The sequence below is a fragment of the Chiloscyllium plagiosum genome, unplaced genomic scaffold (assembly GCF_037043375.1).
Source record: "Chiloscyllium plagiosum isolate Xiang-an unplaced genomic scaffold, Cpla_swu_hap1 HiC_scaffold_22, whole genome shotgun sequence".
NCBI lineage: Eukaryota > Metazoa > Chordata > Chondrichthyes > Orectolobiformes > Hemiscylliidae > Chiloscyllium > Chiloscyllium plagiosum.
This window is the reverse complement of record NW_028270160.1, coordinates 73,781,314-73,807,672: the sequence shown is the minus strand read 5'-3', so window position 1 is coordinate 73,807,672 and position 26,359 is coordinate 73,781,314. Positions and strand designations below refer to the sequence as shown.

At 43.2% G+C, this 26,359-nt stretch overlaps 1 protein-coding gene across 1 annotated transcript; it reads right to left on the bottom strand.

Annotated features, from left to right (window-relative positions):
* Positions 1-794: 794 nt before the first annotated feature.
* On the bottom strand, positions 795-25,346 carry LOC148146047 (NACHT, LRR and PYD domains-containing protein 3-like; the record flags this gene model as incomplete). The annotated part of the gene is made up of 7 exons (XM_087999168.1): positions 795-968; positions 5,802-5,969; positions 7,773-7,859; positions 13,029-14,775; positions 16,744-16,809; positions 16,909-17,080; positions 25,134-25,346. Coding segments are annotated over 7 exons (2,541 nt in total), but the record flags the coding sequence as incomplete, so codon positions are not given.
* Between the last annotated feature and the right edge of the window lie 1,013 nt (positions 25,347-26,359).

Below are 26,359 nucleotides of genomic sequence, written 5' to 3'. Positions count from 1 at the left end.
GATATCTGCTCGGCATGGACGGGTTGGACTGAAGGGTCTGTTTCCATGCTGTACAACTCTATGACTCTATGACATGAGTGAGGTCACATTTGGAATACTGTACACAGTTCTAGTCGCTCTACTATAGAAAGTAACTATTAAACTAGAAAGAGGGCAGAAAGGATTTACTAGGATGTTACCTGGACTGGAAGGTTTGAGCTACAAGAAGAGATGAGATAGGATGGGACATTTTTCCCTGGAGTTTAGGAGATTCAGGGGTGACCTTATACAGAACTATAAAATCATGAGAGGCGTAGATAAGGTAGGTAGCCAGCAGCTTTTCCCCAAGGGAGTCTAAAACTCTGGGGCATATGTTTAAGGTGAGAGGAGAGAGATACAAAAGGGCATAGAAAGGCAGTTTTCTTCACACTGAGGATGGTGAGTGTCTGGAATGGGCTGCCAGAGGTGGTGGAAGTGAGTACAATTTTATCATTTAAGAAACATCTAGACAGTTGTATGGATGGGTTAGATATGGGGGTACATGGACCAAACACAGGCAAAAGGGACTAGTTTAACGGTGAAAACTGGAAAGCATAGGCACGCTGGCCGAAAGGCCTGTTTCTATGCTGGCGATCTCTCGGACTCTTTTATAAAAGCTTCACAATCACAGCTCCATCTCCCTGTGCTCGACGGTGAATATCACCCACATACCAACACACACCAGCTGCTACTGAAAGTTTCTACTGAATACTCCACATCGTTCCCATTCTACTTCGGAATTCCAGGAATTGTTTTTCTTGAGCCAATATAATATCTCATGTGTTTCACTTGATGGAGGTGAGAGATTTACACCTCTCAGTAATATCAAGTCCAAATAGTTGGCAATTTCTTGATCCTTTGATCACACAAATACTCGGACACCAGCCCTGCATTCTCTCAGTGATCGGAGCTGCTTCTTTCCATCTGAACTGAACTGATTCCTCCATAATCTAAGAAAGAAATTAATGATTAATAACCAACCAATTAATAAAGTTAAAATGACAGAATCATTCATAATTTTCCAATTGAAACACACATTTTGAAATCAAACTGTGAGCAGCTACACAGTAACAAATGGGTGTAAGTGGTGGGGGAAAGAGAATCTAATGAGCTGCTGCACACACAGACAGTGCTGTAAGAAACTAAGGTGTTGATATTTGGGGAATGATGTAAATTGAGGATGTAGTTGGAGGGGGAAATCGCATTGGACTTGTAATGCAGTGACCTAGAGTACAAATGCCAGCACCTGGCTGAATTTTATCTCAAATAATTAAACCATCCGGAATTGAAAGTTAGTTTCATAGTCACCATTTTCATAGAACCGAATCAGTGATTGCTGTAAATACATATCTGCTTCACTCATGTCCATCACCAAAGGGAATCTGGGAATCTTACCTGGTCTGGCCCAGAGGTATTTTCAGAAGACATTAAATCGTTCTGACTGATATACAATGTGTGGTTAAAGATGTATGTTTCAGATATGAATATGAAATGAAAATGGGATGGATATCTGGTTTCAACTTTGGCACTGAAGCTTACAACACACGTAATTAACACGGTAATGACTCCTTCCTAATGACTGGTATCAAGACAGATATGGGCAAGGATTTTTATTTTGCTGATTTTACATCACTTCACACTGAAATGTTGATTGCACTTTGAACACCATCTCAAAGAAGTGCTTCAAATGGCAAGGACGGAGAATAGATTCCGACTGGGGAGCATCAGATTCTCAGTAGCAACACAAGGGACCAAATTCGTTAATTCGTGAGGACATTGTCAACCAGACTAGACCTGAAACTCGCGTAAAGGGAACCAATAAGAGATAACAACTTGTTTCAACTTAATGAGATGGGAATCGTGGAGGCCATGGGACTCAGCAGGAGAAAGAGCATCCACCAGAGGGTGGTAGTGAGAAGTGACTGAGGAAAATTCTGGAAGTTGAATCACTAGAACAGGGAAGGAGATTGCTGAGTATTCAGTGTCAAAGAACAGCTGGATTAACTCCTGGAAAGGGAGGGTGAACAGCAGTGTGTGTGATTCAGATGGGAACTAACAATCAACAACTTTAAGGCAGAGCAAAGAGTGTCTTTCAGCAAGGTGACGGTCCTCCAGGAGCAGTTGATGTTTGTCTCGTTGTGCGTCCCAGGGAACAGACTGTAGAGCACAGAGTCTTGCGTCATGGAGCTGCTCAGGATGAACCTTGACAAAGGCCACTGCATCTTTCTCCAGACTTCCTTTGCAAAGACAAATTCCAGAAGAAGATGTGTGACAGTCTCTCTCCCCCCTACAACCCCTTAGAGAATAGCATGCTGAGGCAAAGAGAGTCTGGGTTCGAGAGAGAGAGAGACAGACAGACAGAGAGACAGAAAAAGAGAAAAAAAAAGAGAGAAGAGGATTCAACGACAGGAGCAGGGCTGTCTAGTTGCCTACATGCAGTGCCTTGGTGAGACCACACCTGAAGTCATGTGTATAGTTTTTGTCCCTTATCTAAGGAAGAACATTCATGCATAGAAGGAATACGACAAAGGTTTTCCAGACTGACTCGTGGGATAGCAGGACTGATGAATGAAGAGAGACTGGATCAGTTAGGACTATTTTCACTGTAGGTTAGAATAATATGGGGCACCTTTTAGAAACCTACAAAATTCTAACAGGAAAGGTCAGGGTAAACACAGGAAGGATGTTCCCAAGGTCCAGAACCAAGGGTCAATGTCTCAGGATCTGGGGTAGGCTATTTCGAGCTGAGCTGAGGATAAATTTCTTCACTCAGGTTGAGGTGAGTCTGTGAAATTCCCTGTCAGAGAGAGTGTTTGTTGGCTAAAACACTGAATGGTTGGAAAGAAAAAGTTAAATATTGTTCTCAAAAAGAACAGAAATTTCTGGTGAAACTCAGCAAGTTTACAGAGAGAGAAAAACGGAGTCAGCTGTGAAGAAGGATCACTGGACTCGAAACATTAACTTTACTTTCTCTCCACAGATGCTGTCAGGCTTGTTGAGTTTCTTCAGCAATTTTGGCTTTTGTTTCGGGTTTCTACTATCTGTATTTCTTTGCTTTAGTATGTCATGTTGTGGCTGTGCAGGCCATTGCTTTGGCCACTTTTGAAATGCTGCATGCAGTTCTGGGCTTCTTGCTATAGGAATGATGTTGTGAAAGTTGAAATGGTTCAGAAAGGATTTACAAGGATGTTGCTGGGGTTGGAGGGTTTGATCTAGAGGGAGAGGCTGAATAGGCTGGGGCTGTTACCCTTGAAGCGTGGGAGGCTGAGGGGTGACCTTATTGAGGTTTATAAAACAATGAGGGGCATGGGTAGGGCAAATAGACAAGATGTTTTCCCCAGGGTTAGTGGATACCAAAACTAGGGGGCAGAGGGTTAAGTTGAGGGGGCAAGATTTAAAAGGGTTCTAAGGGGCAACTTTTTCACACAGAGGGATGGTATGAGATTGGAGTGAGCTGCCAGAGGAAGTGGTGGAGGCTGGTACAATTACAGCATATAAAAGGCATCTGGATGGGTTTATGAATGTGAAGAGTTGAGGGGGATTAGGGCCAAATGTTGTCAAATAGAGTCTGTGATGATGCTGCTCCTTTAACAAGGTTTTATTTTTAAAAGAATTTGTGCAATGAAAGGGGAATGGTCACTTCCGCCAGCTCAGCTTTTCTCTGGTTTGATTTGGTTTTTGGACGTCTGGCTATTCACTGAAAGCAGGCAGGTAGTGTTTTGAGGCTGCTGATCCAAGAAGCAGGTTCGTGCTGATCCTCTCTGTCTGACATCTCTCTCCTGTAAGGCCCTGTGTTTGATGCTACCTTTTGCGCCACGAGGTGTTTATGGGGCTTGTTGCAAGTATAGGGAACAGGTAAAGTCTGTTTGGTTTTTGGATAGGTGAGGTTATTTAGTGGGCAGCACGGTGGCACAGTGGTTAGCACTGCTGCCTCACAGCGCCTGAGACCCGGGTTCAATTCCGGCCTCAGGCGACTGACTGTGTGGAGTTTGCACATTCTCCCCTTGTCTGCATGGGTTTCCTCCGGGCGCTCCGGCTTCCTCCCACAATCCAAAAGACGTGCAGGTCAGGTGAATTGGCCATGCTAAATTGCCCGTAGTATTAGGTAAGGGGTAAATGTAGGGGTATGGGTGGGTTGTGCTTCGGCGGGTTGGTGTGGACTTGTTGGGCCGAAGGGCCTGTTTCCACACTGTAATCTAATCTGTAATCTAATCTAACTCTGTATTCGGTTCTCTTTTGCTTCTATTTCATTGACTAATCTTGTAAATAAATTTGGTTTTGTTTAAAACGAAGTGATTTGACCAATGGCACCTCTCCTGGAATATCCACTTTACACCTTCTTAAAACAACGAGCAATGTCAGGGTCTGGGCTACTTTCTTGAAATGTTTTGAGGGGGTCTGGCCTGGTCCATAACAAGTCAGAGACATGTACAGCACAGAAACAGATCCTTCGGTCCAACTCGTCCATGCTGACCAGATATCCGAACCTAATCCAAAAATCATTCAACACCAGGTTATAGTCCAACAGGTTTAATTGGAAGCACTAGCTTTCGGAGCACTGCTCCTACATCAGGTGGTTGTCCGGAACAGTGCTCCGAAAACTAGTGCTCCCAATTAAACCTGTTGGACTACAACGTAGTGTTGAGTGATTTTTAACTCTGTATACCCCAGTCCAACACTGGCAGCTCCACATCCTAACCTAATCTAGTTCCATTTGCCAGCGCTTGTCCCATTTCCTTCCTATTCTTGTGCCCACACAGATGCCTTTTAAACATCATAATTGTACCAGCCTCCACCATTTCTCTGGCAGCTCATTCCATACACGCACCACCCTCTGCATGAAGAGGTTGCCCCTTAGGTCCCTTTTCAATGTTTCCCCTCTCACCCTAAACCTATGCCCTCTAGTTCTGGACTCCCCCATCCCAGAGAAAGACCTTGTCTATTTACCCTAACCATGGGACTCATTATTTTATAAACCTTTATAAGGTCACCCCTCAACCTCCGACGCTCCAGAGAAAACAGAGTTTATTCAGCCTCTCTGTACAGCTCAAAGCCTCCAACACTGACAATAACTTTGTAAATCTTTTCTGAACCCTTCCAAGTTTCACAACATCCTTCCTCTAGGAGAGAGACCAGAATTGCACAGAATATTCCAAAAGTGACCTAACCAATGTCATGTACAGCTTCAACATGACCTCCCAACTCCTAGACTCAGTCCTCTGACCAATAAAGGAAAGCATACCAAATGCCTTCTTCACTATCCTATCTACCTATGACTCCACTTGCAAGGAACTATGAACCTGCACTTCAAGGTCTCTTTGTTCAGCACAGTCCCCAGGACCTTCCCATTAAGTGTATAAGTCATGCCCTGATTTGCTTTTCCAAAATGTAGCACCTCACATTTATCTAAATTAAACTCCATCTGAACTAGATTAATTTGGGGTATCTGTTCAGCATGGACAGTTAGACAAAATAACCTGTTTCTGTGCTGAACATCTCTATAACGCCAGGCAGATAAAGTTCTTAAGGGTTAAAGGGGTCAAGGATATCAGGGAGAAAACAGGAACAGGGTTCAAAGTTGGATAATCATCCATGGCATATATATATATATAAAACGATAGATCAGGGTCTATGGGCTGAATGGCCTGCTGCTGTTCTGATTTTCTATGTTCCGGTGAATTAATATGTTAAGCACCCCTGAAGAACTTGCTGTGGACATGACTTAAGGAAATTATTGTTTACAATACAATGGAAATGTTTAATGTTTTAACATATGCACTCACTGAATCAGCTCCAAATTCTTGCAGTTGATGATGAAGTTTCTCATTTTCGGAATGCAATCATCTGTGAATTTATTTCCATCCAGGTATAGCATTGACAATGATTCGCTCTGACTAAATGCCATCCTCAGGTCTTCAATGCAAGCAAATGTCAGATTGTTATCCTGCAAACTAAAGATTGATAATTACAAATCAGTTTTCAATACAGCTCGAAAAGATAAAAGAAATTCCACTGAGAAGGAAGAGCAATAATTGGATCAGCATAACAAAGTGAGAAAGCTTTTGAATCATCAGCCTCCTTTTCATTTTATTTGACTCAGTAATGACGAACTAATAATCAATTAACTTTAATGCTTTTAGTCTTTAACACTATTATTCCTTAATTGAAAGACCTTACTCTTAATTTTGAAAAGAATATGCGTTCCTACAGCCTCACAGAATCAAACAGGGTACAGTGCAGGAGGAGGTGATTCGAGGCTCCGAATGAGCAATTCACTTCCTGCCACTCTGTATCCCGTATCCCTGTGCACTGGGCCTTTCCAGACCAAAGTTTAATTCCTTTTTGAACACTTCAGTTGAACCGGCCTCTGCCATGATGTCAGTCAGGCACAACATTCCAACCTTAACCAGTCACTGTGCAGAAAAGATTATCTCACATTGTTCTTGCTTCTTTTGGCAATTTCTTGAATTTTTGTGCTGATATACTTGATCATTTCATGGCAGTGAACAGTTTATTGTTACCGACTCTTTCCACTGTCATTATCATTTTTAATACTTCATTCAAATTACATCACAGCTTCCTTTCCTTAATGGAGACGGATCCAATGTTTTCAATCTATCTTCAGACCTTATGTTCAGGATCCATGAAATCCTTTTCATGAGTCATTTCTTCCTTTCTCCGATGCCCTGCATCTCTCCTCAAGCATTGTAACAACGTGGGATGTAAACACATCAGCTTAGGCCAAATTGTATTAATTGAACAAAAAAATTAACTTAACTTTTTTACTTTTGTCTCTGAATCTTAACAACACTTTTTGTTGAGAATCTGAAAATTGTGCTTCTCTAGTTGGAAGAAGTGTGGTTTGAACTGGCTCCTGAATGAATGGCTTAACTGTAACTTTAAAATAATGCTCTTTCCTTGATCTTTTAGCTAACGATCCTGTCCCATCATTCAGCATTTTAAACATCTCCATTGGTTACCATGTGACCATAATTTCCACAAAAAGATTCTGATTCAATTTCTCCCTAATGTGGGCGGCACGGTAGCACAGTGGTTAGCACTGCTGCTTCACAGCGCCAGAGACCCGGGTTCAATTCCCGCCTCAGGCGACTCTCTGTGTGGAGTTTGCACATTCTCCCCGTGTCTGCGTGGGTTTCCTCCGGGTGCTCCGGTTTCCTCCCACAATCCAAAAAATGTGCAGGTTAGGTGAATTGGCCATGCTAAATTGCCCGTAGTGTTAGGTGAAGGGGAAAATGTAAGAGAATGGGTCTGTGTGGGTTACGCTTCGGCGGGTCGGTGTGGACTTGCTGGGCCGAAGGGCCTGTTTCCACACTGTAAGTAATCTAATATCTTCCTGTTGAAATTTGATTGCAGTCTAATATATACTTATTGTGCAGAACAGAACCGAATACTCCAGATGCAGTCTAGCAAGATCGAAGAATGTGGTGCTGGCAAAGCATAGCCGGTCAGGCAGCATCCGAGGAGCAGGAAAATTGACATTTCGAACATAAACCCTTCATCAGGAGTCCTAATGAAGGGTTTATGTTCAAAGCATCGCTTCTCCTGCTCTTCGGATGCTGCCTGACTGGCTGTACTTTTCCAGCACCACATTCTTGACTCTAATCTCCAGCATCTGCAGTCCTCACCTTCCCCTATATATTCAACAGTGGTCATGCCAAAGATACAGCAAATTCCCGACTTGCCACAAATCATTGCACATAAAATTTGGGGTTAATGTTGGGAAGATTACCTACTCCAATCGCTTTGTTTTGCATTCCGAATACGCCAATGATGCAGACAAAATGTTGACTCCTGTATCTCCAATGTTATTGTCATTCAGCCTAACAGCCAAGAAAAAAAAACAATCAAGGAATGGGAAATCTCTCCGATTAACATAACATAAACTTCACCTTACAGAAACTCCATTCAATTGTTTCTCATTGACACACTGAGGCATGGGTAGATAGAACAGTGTTGTGCAGTATTAGAAAACAGATTGAAATCTTGCATAACTATTCTCACTGAATTAGTTGGTGACCAGTGAACACATATTTCAAACAGTAGATTAATTGCTTGAATGATGAAAAATGAGAGGTGTACAGTTCTTATCATATATTTTACTCAGTAAATTGCTGTTACTCGTTCACTGACTGAAAGGCTATTGACAGTACAACTCTGAAAAGAGGAATTTGATATATACCTGAAGAGAAAACATGTGATAGCTTTGAGGGAAGAGGAGGGGAATAGGATGAAGTGTGTAGGCCATTTAAGGAGCCAGTGCAGACATAATTGGCCAGATGGCCTTATTATGTATTACCCATTTTATGACCTGGAAATAGAATATATATTTTAACCCAAAACTGGACACATGGGATTCAGGGAGAGCTTGCCAATTGGCTTAACAGCAGGAGACAAAGAGGAGGGTTGTTTTTCACACTTGGAGGCCTGTCACCACCAATGTTCCATGGGGATCGGTTCTGGCTTGTCTTTTGTTTGTCACTTATAGAAACGATTTGGATGAAGGCATGGTTAGTAAGTTTGCAAATGATATCAAAATTGGTGGCATAGTAAAGAAGAGGATTTTCTAAGGGATTTTGACAAAATGGGTCAATGGGTTGAGAAATGGCAGATGGAGTTCAATCTAGATAAATGCATTTTGATACAACAAACTTGGGGAGAGGTTAATCAGTTAATGGGAGGGCTTTGGGCAGTGTTGTACAACAGAGGGAGCTAAGGATTCAGGTACATAATTCTTTGAAGTTTGCTTTGGTGAGGCCTCTTCTGGAATACTGTGTCCAGTTATAATCACTGAGGTAAAAGAAGAATATTGTTAAGGTGGAGAAGGTTCAGAAAAGGTTTACCAGGAAGCTTTGATATGGAAGGTTTGAGTTATAAGGAGAGGCTGGATAGACTGGGATTTTTTTCCACTGGAGCATAAGAGGTTGAGAGGTGACCTCAGAGGGTTATAAAATCATCAGCGGCATAAAAAGGCTTAATGGTAGGTGTCTTTTCCCGAGGATGGAGGATTTCAAGACTAGGGGCACATTTTTAAGGTGAGAGGAGACAGAGTTAAAAAAGTCACAAGAAGAAATTGTTTTAAACTCAGAGGGTAGTTCCTGAGGAAGTGGTGGATATGGGTGCAATTAGTGGCAGATGGAGTTTAATTCAGATAAATGCGATTTGCTGCATTTTGGGAAAGCAAATCTTAGCAGGACTTATATACTTAATGGTAAGGTCCTAGGGAATGTTGCTGAACAAAGAGACCTTGGAGTGCAGGTTCATAGCTTCTTGAAAGTGGAGTCGCAGGTAGATAGGATAGTGAAGAAGGCGTTTGGTATGCTTTCCTTTATTGGTCAGAGTATTGAGTACAGGAGTTGGGAGGTCATGTTGCGGCTGTACCAGACATTGGTTAGGCCACTGTTGGAATATTGCATGCAATTCTTGTCTCCATCCTATTGGAAAGATGTTGTGAAACTTGAAAGGGTTCAGAAAAGATTTACAAAGATGTTGCCAGGGCTGGAGGATTTGAGCTATAGGGAAAGGCTGAACAGGCTGGGGCTGTTTTCCCTGGAGCATCGGAGGCTGTGGGGTGACCTTATAGAGGTTTACAAAATTATGAGGGGCATGGATAGGCTAAATAGACAAAGTCTTTTCCCTGGGGTCGGGAAGTCCAGAACTAGAGGGCATAGGTTTAGGGTGAGAGGGGAAAGATATAAAAGAGACCTAAGGAGCAACCTTTTCACACAGAGGGTGGTATGTGTATGGAATGAGCTGCCAGAGGATGTGGTGGAGGCTGGTACAATTGCAACATTTAAGAGGCATTTGGATGGGTATATGAATAGGAAGGGTTTGGAGGGATATGAGCTAGGTGCTGGCAGGTGGGACTAGGTTGGGTTGGGATATCTGGTCGGCGTGGACAGGTTGGAGTGAAGGGTTTGTTTCCATGCTGTACATCTCTATGACTGTAAAAGATATTTCGATAAATACATGAGAAGGAAAGGTTCGGAGGGATATGGGCCTGGAGCAGGCAGGTGGGACTAGTTTAGTTGGGATTACGTTCAGCATGGACTGGTTGGACCAAAGGGTCTGTTTCCATGTTATTTGACTCTATGACAAGTTGAACGCAAGACAGAAAATTGATTGTCTTATATCCATTTTTTTTTAAACATTTGTGCAATTATATCCCATTGAACTCATCCATATGTAATCCAGCAAAGAGTAAAAGTAATGGTTAATTGTGAGGCATTATTGCCCTGCTTGGATAACACAACAAAGAAAAAGACTTATAGACATCAATCAATCAATAAATTCCTGCTTCTCTGATGCATTTAACAATCACATGCCATGTTTTCAGTTCCAAGCAGAATGGATAATAGTTCATCCCAACAGTCAGGTAAAATATGTGGTGATGAGCTGCCCAATCTCCCTGCTGCTGAGGTGAATGGTGAATTTTGTGCTACCACAAAGGGCAGATCATGCCTCCTGTAAATCACAGACTGTTGAACCTCTATTTCAAACCCACCCTGACCCTCACCCGTAACAGTTTCAGATACATGAATGGCAGCCTTGCTGTGTTAGCAACGTATTCTGCATTGAACTAGGTACAGCATTCACTTACTATTTATCTAGTGAATGGTTGGGTCAAATACAATATCAGATTAGCTTTGGTTTGTAAAAGTAAACTACAAAGGATGATATTCATCTCTGCAATAGCACACAATTGGTGACAGAGGTTGGGTTCAACAGTTTGATTTGCCACCTGATCTCCATTGCTATTCTCTGTCAGTGAACTGTGTTCAGTCACACACCAGGTCTGTTCATTTAATTGAGGGCCTCTTAGGATTAGTGTTCAAACCTTCGCCAACTTTTCGTTTAATTTATTATTTTATCGATTTTGATTTGTAGCTGTGAACTGCAATGAGCTGGAAATGATCTTTGGATTGTGAACAGCAACTTGTGTTTCAACAAAACAAACAAACAAGCTGCTGTTTGTTCACGAGGTGGGGCCTCACAGTTAATGGCAGGTTAGCTCTTGATCAATAGGATCCTGTAGATGTTTCAGCACAGTGGGAGAGCAGCACATTGAACTAGATAAGAAATGTTTGGGAATTGATCAGGCCAGTACCTGGGAATTGTTGTGTACAAGCCTGGGATAGAACATAAAATCAAAAGAACTGTGGATACTGGACATAAGAAACAAAAACAAAAATTGAGGGAAAAGCGCAGCAGGTCTGGCAGCATCTGTGGATAGATATATTTCGGTCCAATGAGCTTTCCTCAGAACAGCAATTTCCATTTGTTTTTGGGAGAGAACGAGATGGTCAAACATAGGCATAGATCACAGTTTAAGTTGGTTTTTGGAACTGTGCTTTTGAGAGAATGAACTTCGCTATTGACGTTACAGCATGAAGATTTAAATGCTCCCTGCCTAACCTTCCACTTTATTTCAGAATTTCAGTTGTCAGAGTGAATTCAAAGGTGGCACAGATCGATATCTTCAGAAAATTAACAAAGAAACCATTAAATATACATTGAGAGTAAGATATGAAAACCACTTAATCTGGCCAGTTTTGTTACTTTATTTTAATTATCCCTTCACTGTGTTTACTTGTCTGTCTGTCTGTCTTTTGTGTGAATTGCCCTGAAAACAAGGTTATTGGTTTCAAACTTTGTTGTTTAAGTTTGCTGTGCTAAAGTTCCTATATTGGTAATAAATTGCTTTTTTTTTTGTTGTTTCAGTTATTAACCTACCGTCTAGGTTTCATTATCAACAGAGTCTGCGATTGGTTATAAAGTCTGGTTAGGAATTGCTGAGGTTAAAATCTTTGAAGGTTTTAATTTTACTCTGTTGTGAACACAGAGGTACGATGATTTGGCTCGGTTCTTTGTTTCCTTGTCATAGCACTAGTTAAAGACTCTGCCAGACTCCTTGTGGCTTTGAATGTCTCACAGTGTAAGACCAACCAAGTTCGCCTGGTGCTTTTTTTTTGTTATAGTTAGAGCACTCAGTATCAAGGTCAATGCGGTAGTAGCGTTAAAAATAAATAAAAAGCATGGAAAACTCCTTGACTCTCAGAAAAAAAACGAATAGTAATTGTGATTCAGCGACTATAGTGACAAGTGGCTCAACAGTTAGCATTGTTTCCTCACAGCACCAGGGATCTGGGTTTGATTCCACCCCTGGGTGACTGTCTGTGTGGAGTTTGCACATTCGCCCAGTGTCTGCGGGGGTTGCCTCTGGGTACTCCGATTTCCTCCCACAGTCAACTATGTGCAGGTTAGATGGACTGATCATGCTAAATTGCCCATAGTTTCCAGGGATGTGCAGACCAGATGGGTTATAGAGTCATAGAGATGTTCAACAAGGAAACAGACTCTTTGGTCCAACTCGTCCATGCCGACCAGATATCCTTAATTAATCTAATCACATTTGCCAGCATTTGGCCCATATCCCTCTAAATGATTCCTATTCATAAACCCTCCAGATGCCTTTTAAATGTTGTAATTGCACCAGCCTCTACCACTTCCTCTGGCAGCTCATTCCATACCCACACATCCTTTGTGTGAAGAAGTTGCCCCTTAAGTACCTTTTAAATCTTTCCCCTCTCACTCCCAGATCCCAAGGAAAAGACCTTGCCTATTTACCCTAAACATGTTCCTCATGACTTTATAAACTCGATATATAAGGTCATCCTCAGCCTTCAATGCTCCAGGGAAAACAGTCCCAGTCCATTCAGCCTCTCCCTATAGGTCAAACGCTCCAATCCTGGCTTCATCCTTCTAAATCTTTTCTGTAGCCTTTCATGTCCCTTGGGAAATGCAGGGATAGGGGAGGGGTCTGGATGGGATGCACTTCAGAGGGTTGTTGCAGACTAGATGGTCCAAATGACCGTTTTCTGCTCTGTAGAGATTCTAAGTTCCTATGAAATTCATATCAGGTGGAATTTATAAGAGAAAATCAGTGGGTCATTGCTGACATGTTATCTAATTTCACCCGGATCAATACATACCTTAGAACTTTGCACTTGTGGATTGCAGGGGCCAATCGTTTGATCCCCTCCTCCTGAATATAACATTTCTCCAAATTCAACTCCATCACTGACTCACAAAGTTGTACAACATGAGACATTACAAAACAGTCCATTGGGTTTAATCTCAGTGCATTTTTTGGATTGGAGTCCCCAAAGTTCAAACGCTCCACAGATCCAATGGTCTTCTGAACTAAAGCTCTATTCTGAGACTCCGACAAATAATGGAATATGTTCAGCAGTTTCCTCTTTCCAGTGACTCTGTCCATGTTTTTGATTTCTGCCTGAACATTGGCCTGCAGCCAGTCTATCACCTGACTGGTCGTGTGATGAGACAGCGGACCCAGGAATGGTTCCAGATTTCGGGATGAAGTGGGTGTTGAAAGACCAACTAAAAATCGAATAAAAATCTCAAACCGACCATCATCCTTCTTAAAAGCACAGTGAAGCATTTCCACCATGTTCTGATGCTTTGGACTCAAATACTGAGCCAGGGCGGCCAAGAATTCCTGGATGGTAAGGTGGAGAAATGTGTACACAATGTTTTTAGCTGTGTCATCCCTTTCCAAGATCTCCATCATGAATCCTGAAATGAATTTGCTGGACTCCAGCTGATGCTGAATGAAGTGATTCTCATTAAAAACAATTCTCCTTTTCGAAACTCCCTGGTAAGCCAACTCCCCGAGTCGCTGTAAAACCATCCGCTGGTCCTCAACATCTCGCTTGTGGTTGTCCAAGAGATTGGAAAGGTAGATGGAGAAAAGTTGAGTGATAGTTTTGGGAAGAGGTTGCTTGCACTTCATCTGTGTAAAGAGTGGGCCTAAGGTTGAGCAAATGATCCAGCAATATGAAGGGTCGTAGCACATGGTGTACAGGATCTCATTCTCCTCGATGTATTTGAAGACATTGGTAGCGAGTTGCTCACTGCCAAAAAACTTTCTGAAAAATTCTTTTCTTTCATCAGCAAGAAAGCCCAGGATCTCAGCCCAAAGGTTGACATTGGCCTTTTCCAATGAGTCAAGGGCAGTCGGCCGGCTGGTAACCAGCACAGAACAACCTCTGAGCAGCTGTTGCTGTACCAGGGAGTACACCATTTCAAAAACTTCACATCTGCAGTCAGGCGCAACACAGTGATTCGCAGAGACATCACCAGCCACGCGGCCAGTGAAATCAATCTGGTATTTGTACTCATCTAATCCATCAAAAACCAAGAGAAGATATTCAGGTTTCATCCAGATATCTTCAATTATCTTTTCTAAATAAGGGTACTGATCCAATACGATTTCAGTCAGAGAAACGGCTCTGTTGATGGCATTAAGATTTCGAAATGTGAAATGTAGAACAAATTGGAACTGAGGATAGATGTTTCCTGCTGCCCATTCATGGACCATCCTCTGCACCATTGTTGTCTTACCAATGCCAGCCACTCCGCTAACCACCGTGGTGCCAGACAGGCTGGAGTGGCCAAAACTGCTCCTGAATAATTGATCAATCCGGATTTTTTCAAGTTCGCTGGTGAGGTACTTCCGCTGCCATTCTTCATGTTCCCTGCCTCTGGAAAGGAGCTCATGTTCCACTAGTCTCCGTTCACGCAGAGTGGAAATAATGATAAGCTCTGTATATCGATCAGTGAGGGAAATGGTCATTATTTTGCTGTCTCCTTTGATGGTGTGTTTGACCACATGCTCGGTTTGGTGGAGGAGGTGTTGCTTGTGTTGATCTTGTATACCTTTCATGACAATGATCACAATTATGTTGGCATTGTTCTTATTTGTTAATTAACTACATTAAAACAATTAACGAGAAGCAAGGAGGAGTTTGAGTTGGGTAGCAATACAAAATATGTGAGTCGAATCCAAATTTTACTACGCTGTGCTAGAAATTAATCTTATCGAATAAATATTGAATTAAATTAAATATAAATCAGGGAGAATCAGATGGATTATAGTAGACTTTACATTATAACAGACAAGCCCCTCCACTCTATCGTCATCTCCATTTGAGGAGAATTTACCATTGGAACACGTGAGAAGCCAAATATTATCACATTGTTCACTTATTATTATTTACTGTATTCATTTTTGTTTTGTCTGTTGTCCCCAGTGGAGATAGTATCAGAGTGTTTATAAGATTGATGTCTGCTTCAATCTCAGACAATTTATACCTAATGTAAACATATGGCCCACTGGCTGAATAGGGACTGTGCATAATACTCACTTTTTCAATGCTTAATGTTGGGAACAGGATGACAAACCAGTGATACAATTAAATGTGCTATGTGAACCATAATTATAAAATAACACTGTCGATGTATAAGGATAACATTGGGATCTTCCACCAATTTTATCAACTCATTGTCCATTTCAGTGCGAAAGCTGAAGCCTCTCATTGGACAGTCTAAGATTGTATGTGAATGGACTCCCTTTCTATTCTGAATCTTCATGTTAATCTACCTATACCCAGCTTGACCCCATATTTGATTTCATGTTTTAACAAGTCCGCGACATAGACGAAGCAAATCTTACCTCGATATGAGCCTAAATATGTTTCCAAGCCAACTAATTGCCTGGCCAGACAATTGAGTACAGTATTTGACACAGCTACTCTATGTCAGTAAGATTTCAGCAAATATGGGCTCTTCACAAATCCAATGTTTCAGCACTGTGTGTAGAAATGTGTTTCTGGGATATGTGACTTATTGAAAAACAATTCCTTATCTAGTCCTGGTTGATCAATTAGGTCAAGCTAATATCATTATAGCCCTATTTGTGCCTTCATTCAATGCCCAAACAACATGTGTGCAATCTGATACATGTTGAACTCTAGTACATATGCAGTTGGTAGAAATATGACACTTGGATGTTTAAAGATTCTGTTTCTATACGTGACCCATATCCACACTTTCTTTAGGTCACTGTGCGTTTCAAGTCATTGCCCAGGGTGGAGCCGACATATGAATCAAGACCTTCTTCAACCAGTACATACATATCAGTTCAGTCTGTCCACACTATGGGACCACACTCTAACTTCTGTATTCATCAGATCTGACTTCATCAGTAACTAGTCTGGAACCAATTGTGATCCTATAAATGACATCATCTTTACTCAGTCTGTAATGTATATGATTTAAGCTTTAACTGGGTCTGGAGCTTTATGTGACTCCAGCCCAATACAGACTTTGTAGACTCCGAGACTCTGGCGATATTGAGGTTTACATTTGCATAAAGGCACCCGACGGCCTTGTATTGACAGTAAAAGCAAGACTTCTTTTCAGACCCTGATGTGACTGAAGGGAAAAGAAATAATGGCCTGACAAAGTACCAGGGAAGATCTTGAAACCAACTGACTTGCAAAACTGAATGTGACTTTGTGGTTCAGCATCTAAAACTGGAAGGTTGGGCTCAGTCTGCTCCAGAGCAGCTGGGAAAATCAAAATGAGCATTCAGCAATTTCCAACAAAGCTCAATATCACACATGTGGCATATAATCTGTGGCAGTTGGAACACTGTCCATGCCCAAGTTCCAGTTCATTTGCTTCGTGTTGTAACTTGGATTGCATTTTATAGAAACAGTTCATGGTAATAATTTGGAGGGTTTGTTTCCTTTCAGTGATGAAATGTGAGACACAAATAAAATGTTAGAACTTAATTAATGCGGTACGTTTTTATGATTAACGATTACTTTTATTTTGACTTACCTTTGAGGTGATCTGATAGCTCTCCTTCCATCTCTCCGATGCGTGCATTATAAAGCAAGTCAAAACCTGGGAAAGATGTTTCATTTCATTAGTAGTGTGTGGCAGCCTCACCCATTAAAGAGGCAACCATGTTTGATTGCTAGAAATACTTGGACTGTACAATACCTCTGCTCTGAATTTCTTTCAGAATGAGTTTCAGTTTTGGCTTTGATTCTTGCATTTTCACCAATGTTTCCCAAAATATTCGTTCTCTGCAGCCATTGGTTTTGGTCACTTTGTTCAGAAGATGTTTTGTTGCTTCCTTTCTCTGTTGATGCTCTGACAGATTACAGATATACTGGAATAAAAGAGAAGAACAGGTAAAATAGAAAGGGAAACAGGAAAAGGGAAACAATAGATGAAGGAACGGAATGGAAGAATGAATTGAAGATGGAAATGAGGGAAAAAGAAAGATGGGAAAGAAAGAAACAAAGGAAGAACAATGGAATAAACCAGAAAGAAACAAGAAAAAGAAGAAATAGAAAGGAAAACAATGAAAGAGAGAAAATGATAAACAGCAGTGTCGTAATTATGAAAAGCTGTTACATTAAGGATGTTCGATTGGTGAAGAATATTCATCTCAGCACACTGATGAGACCTTGCCTCCACTTGTGAAGAAGAACTATGAGGGAGACATTAGTTGTAGGAAAAAACAAGGGTTGCAGATGCTGGAAACCAGATTCTAGATTACAGTGGTGCTGGAAAAGCACAGCAGTTCAGGCAGCATCCGAGAAGCAGGATAATCGATGTTTTGGGCAAAAGCCCTTCATCAGGAATAGAGGAATCTATTGGATATGACATGAAACTTGCAGTTAACAAGTCATGTGATAAACAAAACTGGATTCTACAATATTGAAAGTGGAAGTTTTGGGGTTTGGGTTTGAATCCATAACACTTGAACTATGATGCGAACATGAGATCCATGTTGTCACTTTAATAGCTTGTTGTGCATTGCCTTTGATGCTAGAACCACAACACCTTCAATGAATTCCTACATTAAAAGTGGACTAGTTTCACTGCTATATCCAAAGAAACAAAAAGGAAATCCAATTCAATAGATTAGAAATTTTGTAGGAAACATTGAAAAGTTTGTAATTGCCAGGATTTTATTGCAGTAAGAATTGAAAAGATATCAACGGTCATTATGGTATTTGGGGCAATTTGGGTAACTAGTTCTGATAACATCATGAAACTCCAATAATTGAAGTCATAAATATCCTTCAGCTCACCAACAGACACAATATTAACATCACTACAACTGCATGAAGTGTTGCCTTTTCCAACATGTGTGCTTACAAAGAACAAAGAGAATTTACAGTCCAGGAATAGGCCCTTTGGCCCTCCAAGCCTAAGCCGATCCAAATGTACTGTCTAAACCTGTCGCCCAATTCCTAAGCACCTGTATCCCTCTGCTCCCCACCTACTCATGCATCTGTCCAGATGCATCTTAAATAAATCTACTGTGCCTGCCTCTACCACCTCTGCTGGCAACGCGCTCCAGACACCCACCACCCTCTGTGTGAAGTACTTGCCGCGTGAATCCCCCTTAACCCTTCCATCTCTCACCTTGAAAGCGTGACCTCTTGTTATTGAATCCTTCACCCTGGTTAAAAGCTTATCTCTATCCACCCTGTCTATATCCTTTATGATTTTGTAAACCTCAATCAGGCCCCCCCCTCAATCTCCTTTTTTTCTAATGAAAATAAACCTAACCTACTCAACCTCCCTTCATAGCTAGCACCTTTCAGACCAGACAACACCCTCGTAAACCTTCTCTGCAACCTCTCCAAAGTGTCCACATCCTTTTGGTAATGTGGCGCCCAGAACTGTACACAGTATTCTAAATGTGGCCGAACCAATGTCTTGTACAATTTTAACGTGACTTGCCAGCTCTTATATTCAATACCCCGTCCAATGAAGGCAAGCATACTGTATGTCTTCTTGACCAGTCTATCCACCTGTGCAGAAACCTTCAGGATACAAAGGACCTGCACTCCCAGATCTCTCTGCTCATCAACTTTTCCCAAGGCTCTTCCATTCATTGTATAATTCACTCTTGAATTAGTCTCGCCTAAATGCATCATCTCACATTTGACTGGATTGAAAACCATCTGCCACTTTTCCGCCCAACTCTGCAGTCTATCTATACCCTCCTGTATTCTCTGACAGTCCCTTATGCTTTCTGCTACTCCACCAATCTTCATGTCATCTGCAAACTTACTGATCATACCAACAGTGCCCTCTTCCAGATCATTTATGTATATCTCAAACAACAGTGGCCCCAACACTGACCCCTGTGGACCACCACTGGTCACCTTTCTCCATTTCGAGAAACTCCCTTCAACTACTACTGTCTGTCTCCTGTTGCTCAACCAGTTCTTTATCCACCTAGCTAGAACACCCTGCACACCATGTGACTTCACTTTCTCCATAAGTCTACAATGGGGAACCTTATCAACTGCCTTACTAAAGTCCATGCATACGACATCAACAGCCCTTCCTTCATCTATCAACTTGGTCACTTCCTCAAAGAACTCTAATAAGTTGGTAAGGCACGATCTCCTCCGCACAAAACCATGTTGTCTAACACTGATAAGCCCATTATTTTCCAAATATAAATAGATCCTATCCCTCAGTACCTTCTCCAGCAACTTTCCCACCACCGACGCCAGGCTCACTGGTCTGTAGTTACCCACAATATTCCTACTACCCTTCTTGTAAAGGGGGACAACATGAGCAACCTTCCAGTCCTCCGGCACCTCACCTGTATTTAAGGATGCTACAAAGATATCTGTCAGGCCCCAGCTATTTCCTCTCTCGCCTCCCTCAGCAACCTGGGATAGATCCCATCTGGTCCTGGGGATTTGTCCACCTTAATAACCTCTAGCCTGCCCAACACATCCTCCCTACTTGTGTCAGAGTGATCCACTCCACCAAGGATATGCAAGTCCTGGGCCTCCTCCACCACCAAATCCGAACCACCTGATATCTGGAGGAAGAATGTCTCATCTTCTGCCTTGGGACCCCCCAACCACCCAGAATCAATATGGGTTTCACCATTTTCCTCATTTCCCCCTCCCCCACCTTCTCCTAGATCCAACCTTCCAACTCAGCACTGCCCTCTTGAACTGTCCTACCTGTCCATTTACCTCCTACCAATCTGCTCCACCCTCCTCTCCAACCTATTACCTTCACCTTTATCTACGTATTGCATTCCCAGCTACCTTCACCCCCCCCCCCCCCCGCCAGCCCAACCCTATCTCTCAGTCCCCTTGGGCCACCACCCCCCATTCCTGATGAAGAGCTTGTGCCCGAAACGTCGACTCTCCTGCTCCTCGGATGCTACCTGACCTGCTGTGCTTTTCCAGCACCAGAGATTCTGATCTCCAGCATCTGCAGTCTCACTTTCTCATCCTTAAAATTAAATTGGGCGATTTTTCTTTTTCAATTTCTTTCTGGTTAGTGCAGACATGCTGCACTGAATTGCTTTATTCTGTATCTTTATATTCCTATCGTACCAAACCCACAACCCTGATATTCAATCTACAAACAATCTGGACTTGGAAATATTCTACCTTTCATTCACTGCAGCTGTTGAATAATCCTGGATCCCAATCCTATCGAGAATTCAGCTAGATTACATCAAATCGAGTGCAATGCTTCATGAAAGCATGTCATTCCCAACTTGGCAAGAACAATTAATGACGCAATGCAAATACTCAAGGAGAAAGTGAGGTCTGCAGATGCTGGAGATCAAAGTTGAAACTTTATTGCTGGAACAGCACAGCAGGTCAGGCAGCATCCAGGGAACAGGAGATTCGACGTTTCGGGCACAGGCCCTTCTTCAGGAATGAGCAGAGAGTGTTCAGCAGGAGAAGATAAAAGGTAGGGAGGAGGGACTTGGAGGAGGGGAGTTGGAAATGTGATAGGTGGAAAGAGGTCAAGGTGAGGGTGATAGGTCGGAGTAGGATGGCGGCGGAGAGGTCAAGAAGAAGACTGCAGGTCAGGAAGGCGGTGCCGGGCTGGAGGGATCCGGCTGAGACAAGGTGGGGGGAGGGGGGATGAAGAAACTGGTGAAGTCCAAGTTCATCCCCTGCGGTTGGAGGGTTCCCAGTCGGAAGATAAGACGCTCCTCCTCCGACCGTCGGGTTGTTGTGGTTTGGCGGTGGATGAGTCCAATGACCTGCATATCCTCGGTGGAGTGGGAGGGGGAGTTGAAATGCTGTGCCACAGGTTGGTTGGGTTGGTTCGTCCGGGTGGCCCAGAGGTGCTCTCTGAATCGCTCCGCAAGTAGGCGGCCTGTCTCCCCAATATAGAGGAGGCCACACCGGCTGCAGCGGATGCAGTAGATGATGTGGGTGGAGGTGCAGGTGAATCTGTGGCGGATATGGAAGTTTCCCTTGGGGCCTTGGAGAGAAGTGAGGGGGGAGGTGTGGGCGCAAGTGTTGCACCTCCTGCGGTTGCAAGGGAAGGTGCCGGGAGTGGTGGTTGGGTCGGTGGGGGGTGTGGATCTGACAAGGGAGTCGCGGAGGGAGTGGTCTCTACGGAAAGCTGATAGGGGAGGGGAGGGAAATATATCCTTGGTGCTGGGGTCTGTTTGGAGGTGGCGGAAGTGACGGCGGATGATGCGCTGTACATGGAGATTGGTGGGGTGGTAAGTGAGGACCAGTGGGTTTCTGTCCTGGTGGCGGTTGGAGGGGCGGGGCTCAAGGGCGGAGGAGCGGGAAGTGGAGGAGATGCGGTGGAGGGCACCGTCGACCACGTCGGGGGGGAAATTGCGGTCCTTGAAGAAGGAGGCCATCTGTGTTGTACGTATTTTGAACTGGTCCTCCTGGGAGCAGATGCGGCGGAGACGAAGGAATTGGGAGAATGGGATGGCGTTTTTACAGGGGGCAGGATGGGAGGAGGTGTAGTCCAGGTAGCTGTGGGAGTCGGTTGGTTTGTAGTAGATGGCTGTGGGAGTCGGTTGGTTTGTAGTAGATGGCTGTGGGAGTCGGTTGGTTTCTAGTAGATGGCTGTGGGAGTCGGTTGGTTTGTAGTAGATGGCTGTGGGAGTCGGTTGGTTTGTAGTAGATGGCTGTGGGAGTCGGTTGGTTTGTAGTAGATGGCTGTGGGAGTCGGTTGGTTTGTAGTAGATGTTGTGGGAGTCGGTTGGTTTGTAGTAGATGGCTGTGGGAGTCGGCTACAAACCAACCGACTCCCACAGCTACCTGGACTACACCTCCTCCCATCCTGCCCCCTGTAAAAACACCATCCCATTCTCCCAATTCCTTCGTCTCCGCCGCATCTGCTCCCAGGAGGACCAGTTCAAAATACGTACAACACAGATGGCCTCCTTCTTCAAGGACCGCAATTTCCCCCCCGACGTGGTCGACGGTGCCCTCCACCGCATCTCCTCCACTTCCCGCTCCTCCGCCCTTGAGCCCCGCCCCTCCAACCGCCACCAGGACAGAACCCCACTGGTCCTCACCTACCACCCCACCAATCTCCATGTACAGCGCATCATCCGCCGTCACTTCCGCCACCTCCAAACAGACCCCAGCACCAAGGATATATTTCCCTCCCCTCCCCTATCAGCTTTCCGTAGAGACCACTCCCTCCGTGACTCCCTTGTCAGATCCACACCCCCCACCGACCCAACCACCACTCCCGGCACCTTCCCTTGCAACCGCAGGAGGTGCAACACTTGCGCCCCCACCTCCCCCCTCACTTCTCTCCAAGGCCCCAAGGGAAACTTCCATATCCGCCACAGATTCACCTGCACCTCCACCCACATCATCTACTGCATCCGCTGCAGCCGGTGTGGCCTCCTCTATATTGGGGAGACAGGCCGCCTACTTGCGGAGCGATTCAGAGAGCACCTCTGGGCCACCCGGACGAACCAACCCAACCAACCTGTGGCACAGCATTTCAACTCCCCCTCCCACTCCACCGAGGATATGCAGGTCATTGGACTCATCCACCGCCAAACCACAACAACCCGACGGTCGGAGGAGGAGCGTCTTATCTTCCGACTGGGAACCCTCCAACCGCAGGGGATGAACTTGGACTTCACCAGTTTCTTCATCCCCCCTCCCCCCACCTTGTCTCAGCCGGATCCCTCCAGCCCGGCACCGCCTTCCTGACCTGCAGTCTTCTTCTTGACCTCTCCGCCTCCATCCTACTCCGACCTATCACCCTCACCTTGACCTCTTTCCACCTATCACATTTCCAACTCCCCTCCTCCAAGTCCCTCCTCCCTACCTTTTATCTTCTCCTGCTGAACACTCTCTGCTCATTCCTGAAGAAGGGCCTGTGCCCGAAACGTCGAATCTCCTGTTCCCTGGATGCTGCCTGACCTGCTGTGCTGTTCCAGCAATAAAGTTTCAACAATGCAAATACTCACCGAGCCACTGGGGAGGAAACTTAATGAAATGATAAATTTGCATGTTATTATATTTCACTTCGATGTCATAATCATTATCTGACTTAGCTTGATGGTTCATGTTTCTCAGGAAGCCTTTCTTCCACCAAGGAATAATTTGTTTTTGGAATCATGAAATGTTTCCCTCACAGCTCTGGTCTTAATTTGTAAACATTTTCCCGAAGGTTTTTTTTTACTGTGGAATAGCTGGCATGATATACTTTTATAAATGTATGTCATCTGCCCCAGCATGAAAGGCTCTTCCCTTTAATATGAATTGATAAATTTTCAATTCTTGGTGACAGGCATATTCACTATGGCAAAACTGTATTCATTACATGTAACTTGTTTTTGTTTTGTTTAAAAATATTTTGTAGTTGTAAGAAATCATTTTGAATGAACTCTGCGTGTTAATTTCAAGTCACATTTACCAGTTTGTTTTGTACTTTTTACAATGTGACACATGAGCACGTGGAAAATCTACATTATGATTTGACTAGAGACCAATTATTTCACCTAAAAAGTAGACACAGTGAGTTCAAGGAACTTAGTCAGTGAAAAAAGCTGAATAATTCTCCAGCAACAAACAGCAACAGATTTTACTTAATTATATTTATGATAGTGGGCCAAAATGTATGCACCGTTTATATTCAACATCCAGAATTAACAAGAGGCAAATATGGGAACAGACTTTGATAGAGCACACTACGGAGCATATTGATTAGCAAAAGTAATTAGAACAGTGTCCAGAGATTTCTCAGCTAAACTCACCGAACATGAATAACATGGAACACTACCAAGTGAAGAAAACTTCACAAGGGGTTGTAATTCCTCACTTTCAATGATCTGGACAGGACACTTCTTCAAGAGTCCCTCAACATTACCTGCCTCAGTGACATGAGTGGCACCTTACTGGTACTTGAACTTGAACTTCATAAGGTGACCTGTTTAAAACTTGACAACATATTTCTTATTTTTTTTAGATTCCCTACAGTGTGGAAACAGGCCCTTCGAAGAGTAACCTACCCAGACCCATGTCCCTCTGACTAACGCACCTAACCTATGGGCAATTTAACATGGCCAACTCACCTGACCTGCACATCTTTGGACTGTGGGAGGAAACCGGAGCACCCGGAGGAAACCAACGCAGACACGGGGAGAAATGTGCAAACTCCACACAGACAGTTGCCGGAGGCTGGAATCGAACCTGGGATCTTGGTGCTGTGAGGCAGCAATGCTAACCACTGAACCATCGTGCCATCCCGTGACAATGTTTCACTTATTTCTAGGTCGAGCCAAACTTAGCTCTTTCAGTTCTGAATGACACAATGACCATAGTGTTAGGGCTTAAACCAAAAGCTGCATACAACATAAACTGAAGAATTCCATCATAATTGATTTGGAACTCACTGGGTATTCCAGCGTCTCCCTTAAAACTGCTGACACCAATCCCTCCCCACCATGGTATTTTTATTTGTGCTCTCTGCTAGGATCTTGTTGCTTGCAGAGCACACACAAGCTATTCTTCCCAGTGAAATATTCATCATGGCATTTCTTCCAGCTCGCTAAAACTGATCTGGGGTATCCTGATATTCTCTGATATGTGGTTTTCATCATCACATGAGTTCATCCACTAACCACTAAGCCATGGGGTCCCACCTCACTAATTTCTATTTTGCTCTCAGTTCGTTATCGGTCCTTCAAGTAAACAACTTTTCATTATTGTTTTTTCTTTGAAAAAAATATTGTTTCAGTATTTTCTATTTTCTGGTGCATTTTTATTTTTGTACCCCTGACCCTTACTTTTATTGTTTTTCATATCATTAATGAGATGCACAACCTTGTTACTTTTCCTTAAATTTCCAAAGGTTCCTTCAATTACATGCCCACTTCAATCATTTTACTGATTAATAATAGAATAATCGAAAAATTCTATCATATAACTTACAGCGTAATTTCCATTGCTCAATGAACCAGTTGCTGTTAATGTCAGGGCAATGCTCTCCACCAAGTCTAATATTGCATCCTCCAAACTCTCATAGTAGAATCGGGTAATCAGGTTGAACTCCCTGTCGCTGTAACTATTCAGCAATTGACTAATTCCTTTTCCATCATCGTCTGTCCGAAGAAAGTGAACAAAACATGCAATTAAAAAATTGAATGTAAAAAGTTAAAGAAATATCACACCGAAAATCTTATACTTTCAACCATTGATACAAAATATTAATTTGTAATAAATAATTGTGCGATTTTACTCGCAGACTCTTCCTGTCTCTGTGTAGCAATTTCACAAGGATTAATGGTCTCTTTCTCCTCCTACATGACAGAGTCAAAAACCTAAATTGTTTCAGTTCTCATTAGTTATTTCTAATCACTCTGCCCATAGATATTACACATTTAGGGTAGCAGGCTGAACTTGAACACACTTAAGAATTCTAACCCTGCACCATAGGAGCCCTTCATTGCTGTGTTTTATTAGTATATGTTTCTACCCAAAAGTGTTATCACATAAAAATGAGTTCTTTCCCACTGCAACTTCTTTTGTTGTTTTTTTTTGTATAACGAGCAGCCACCACCAGTAAAAACTCATGTGTATCCAATTGATGATTTACAAGCGCAGCCTTTTTTGGGCAATGCAATACCAAATATAAACATGGCAGGGGACGTGGTGGGAAGAGAGGGAAGGGATAAAATTGAAATGGAGTTGGACGGGAAATAAAGCACTGTATGCCTCTGTGGTGTTCCATCCCTCTAAAGGCATTGAGATGGACATTCTGCGCCCCATCCCCAAGGACACCTGGGCTTGAATGGAACCACAGAAGGACAGATAGTTACCTCCCTCCACAGCCACACTGCCAAGACCTGTTTACAACCAGCCTGACCATCCAATTGATGTTATGAGCTGGTTCAGTAAACTGAATTTTGTGTTTCCATTTAGCAGGATTGTGAGCCCAGATGATCTCTCCTGCTGCCACAGATCATGTATGAGGGGATAAAACAACTGTTTTTGTTCATAGGTGGTCTGCCCAGTGGCCAAGCACGAAATACCATTCATCTGCAAGTTGTGCTCAGGCTATCCAGTCTCCTGAGATGCCTGCCATGCTGTTTACCATTCTGATAGCCACAGTTACTTCTCAGCCTTTCCTGAAATTGTAACATTCTATCCTGGAGTGT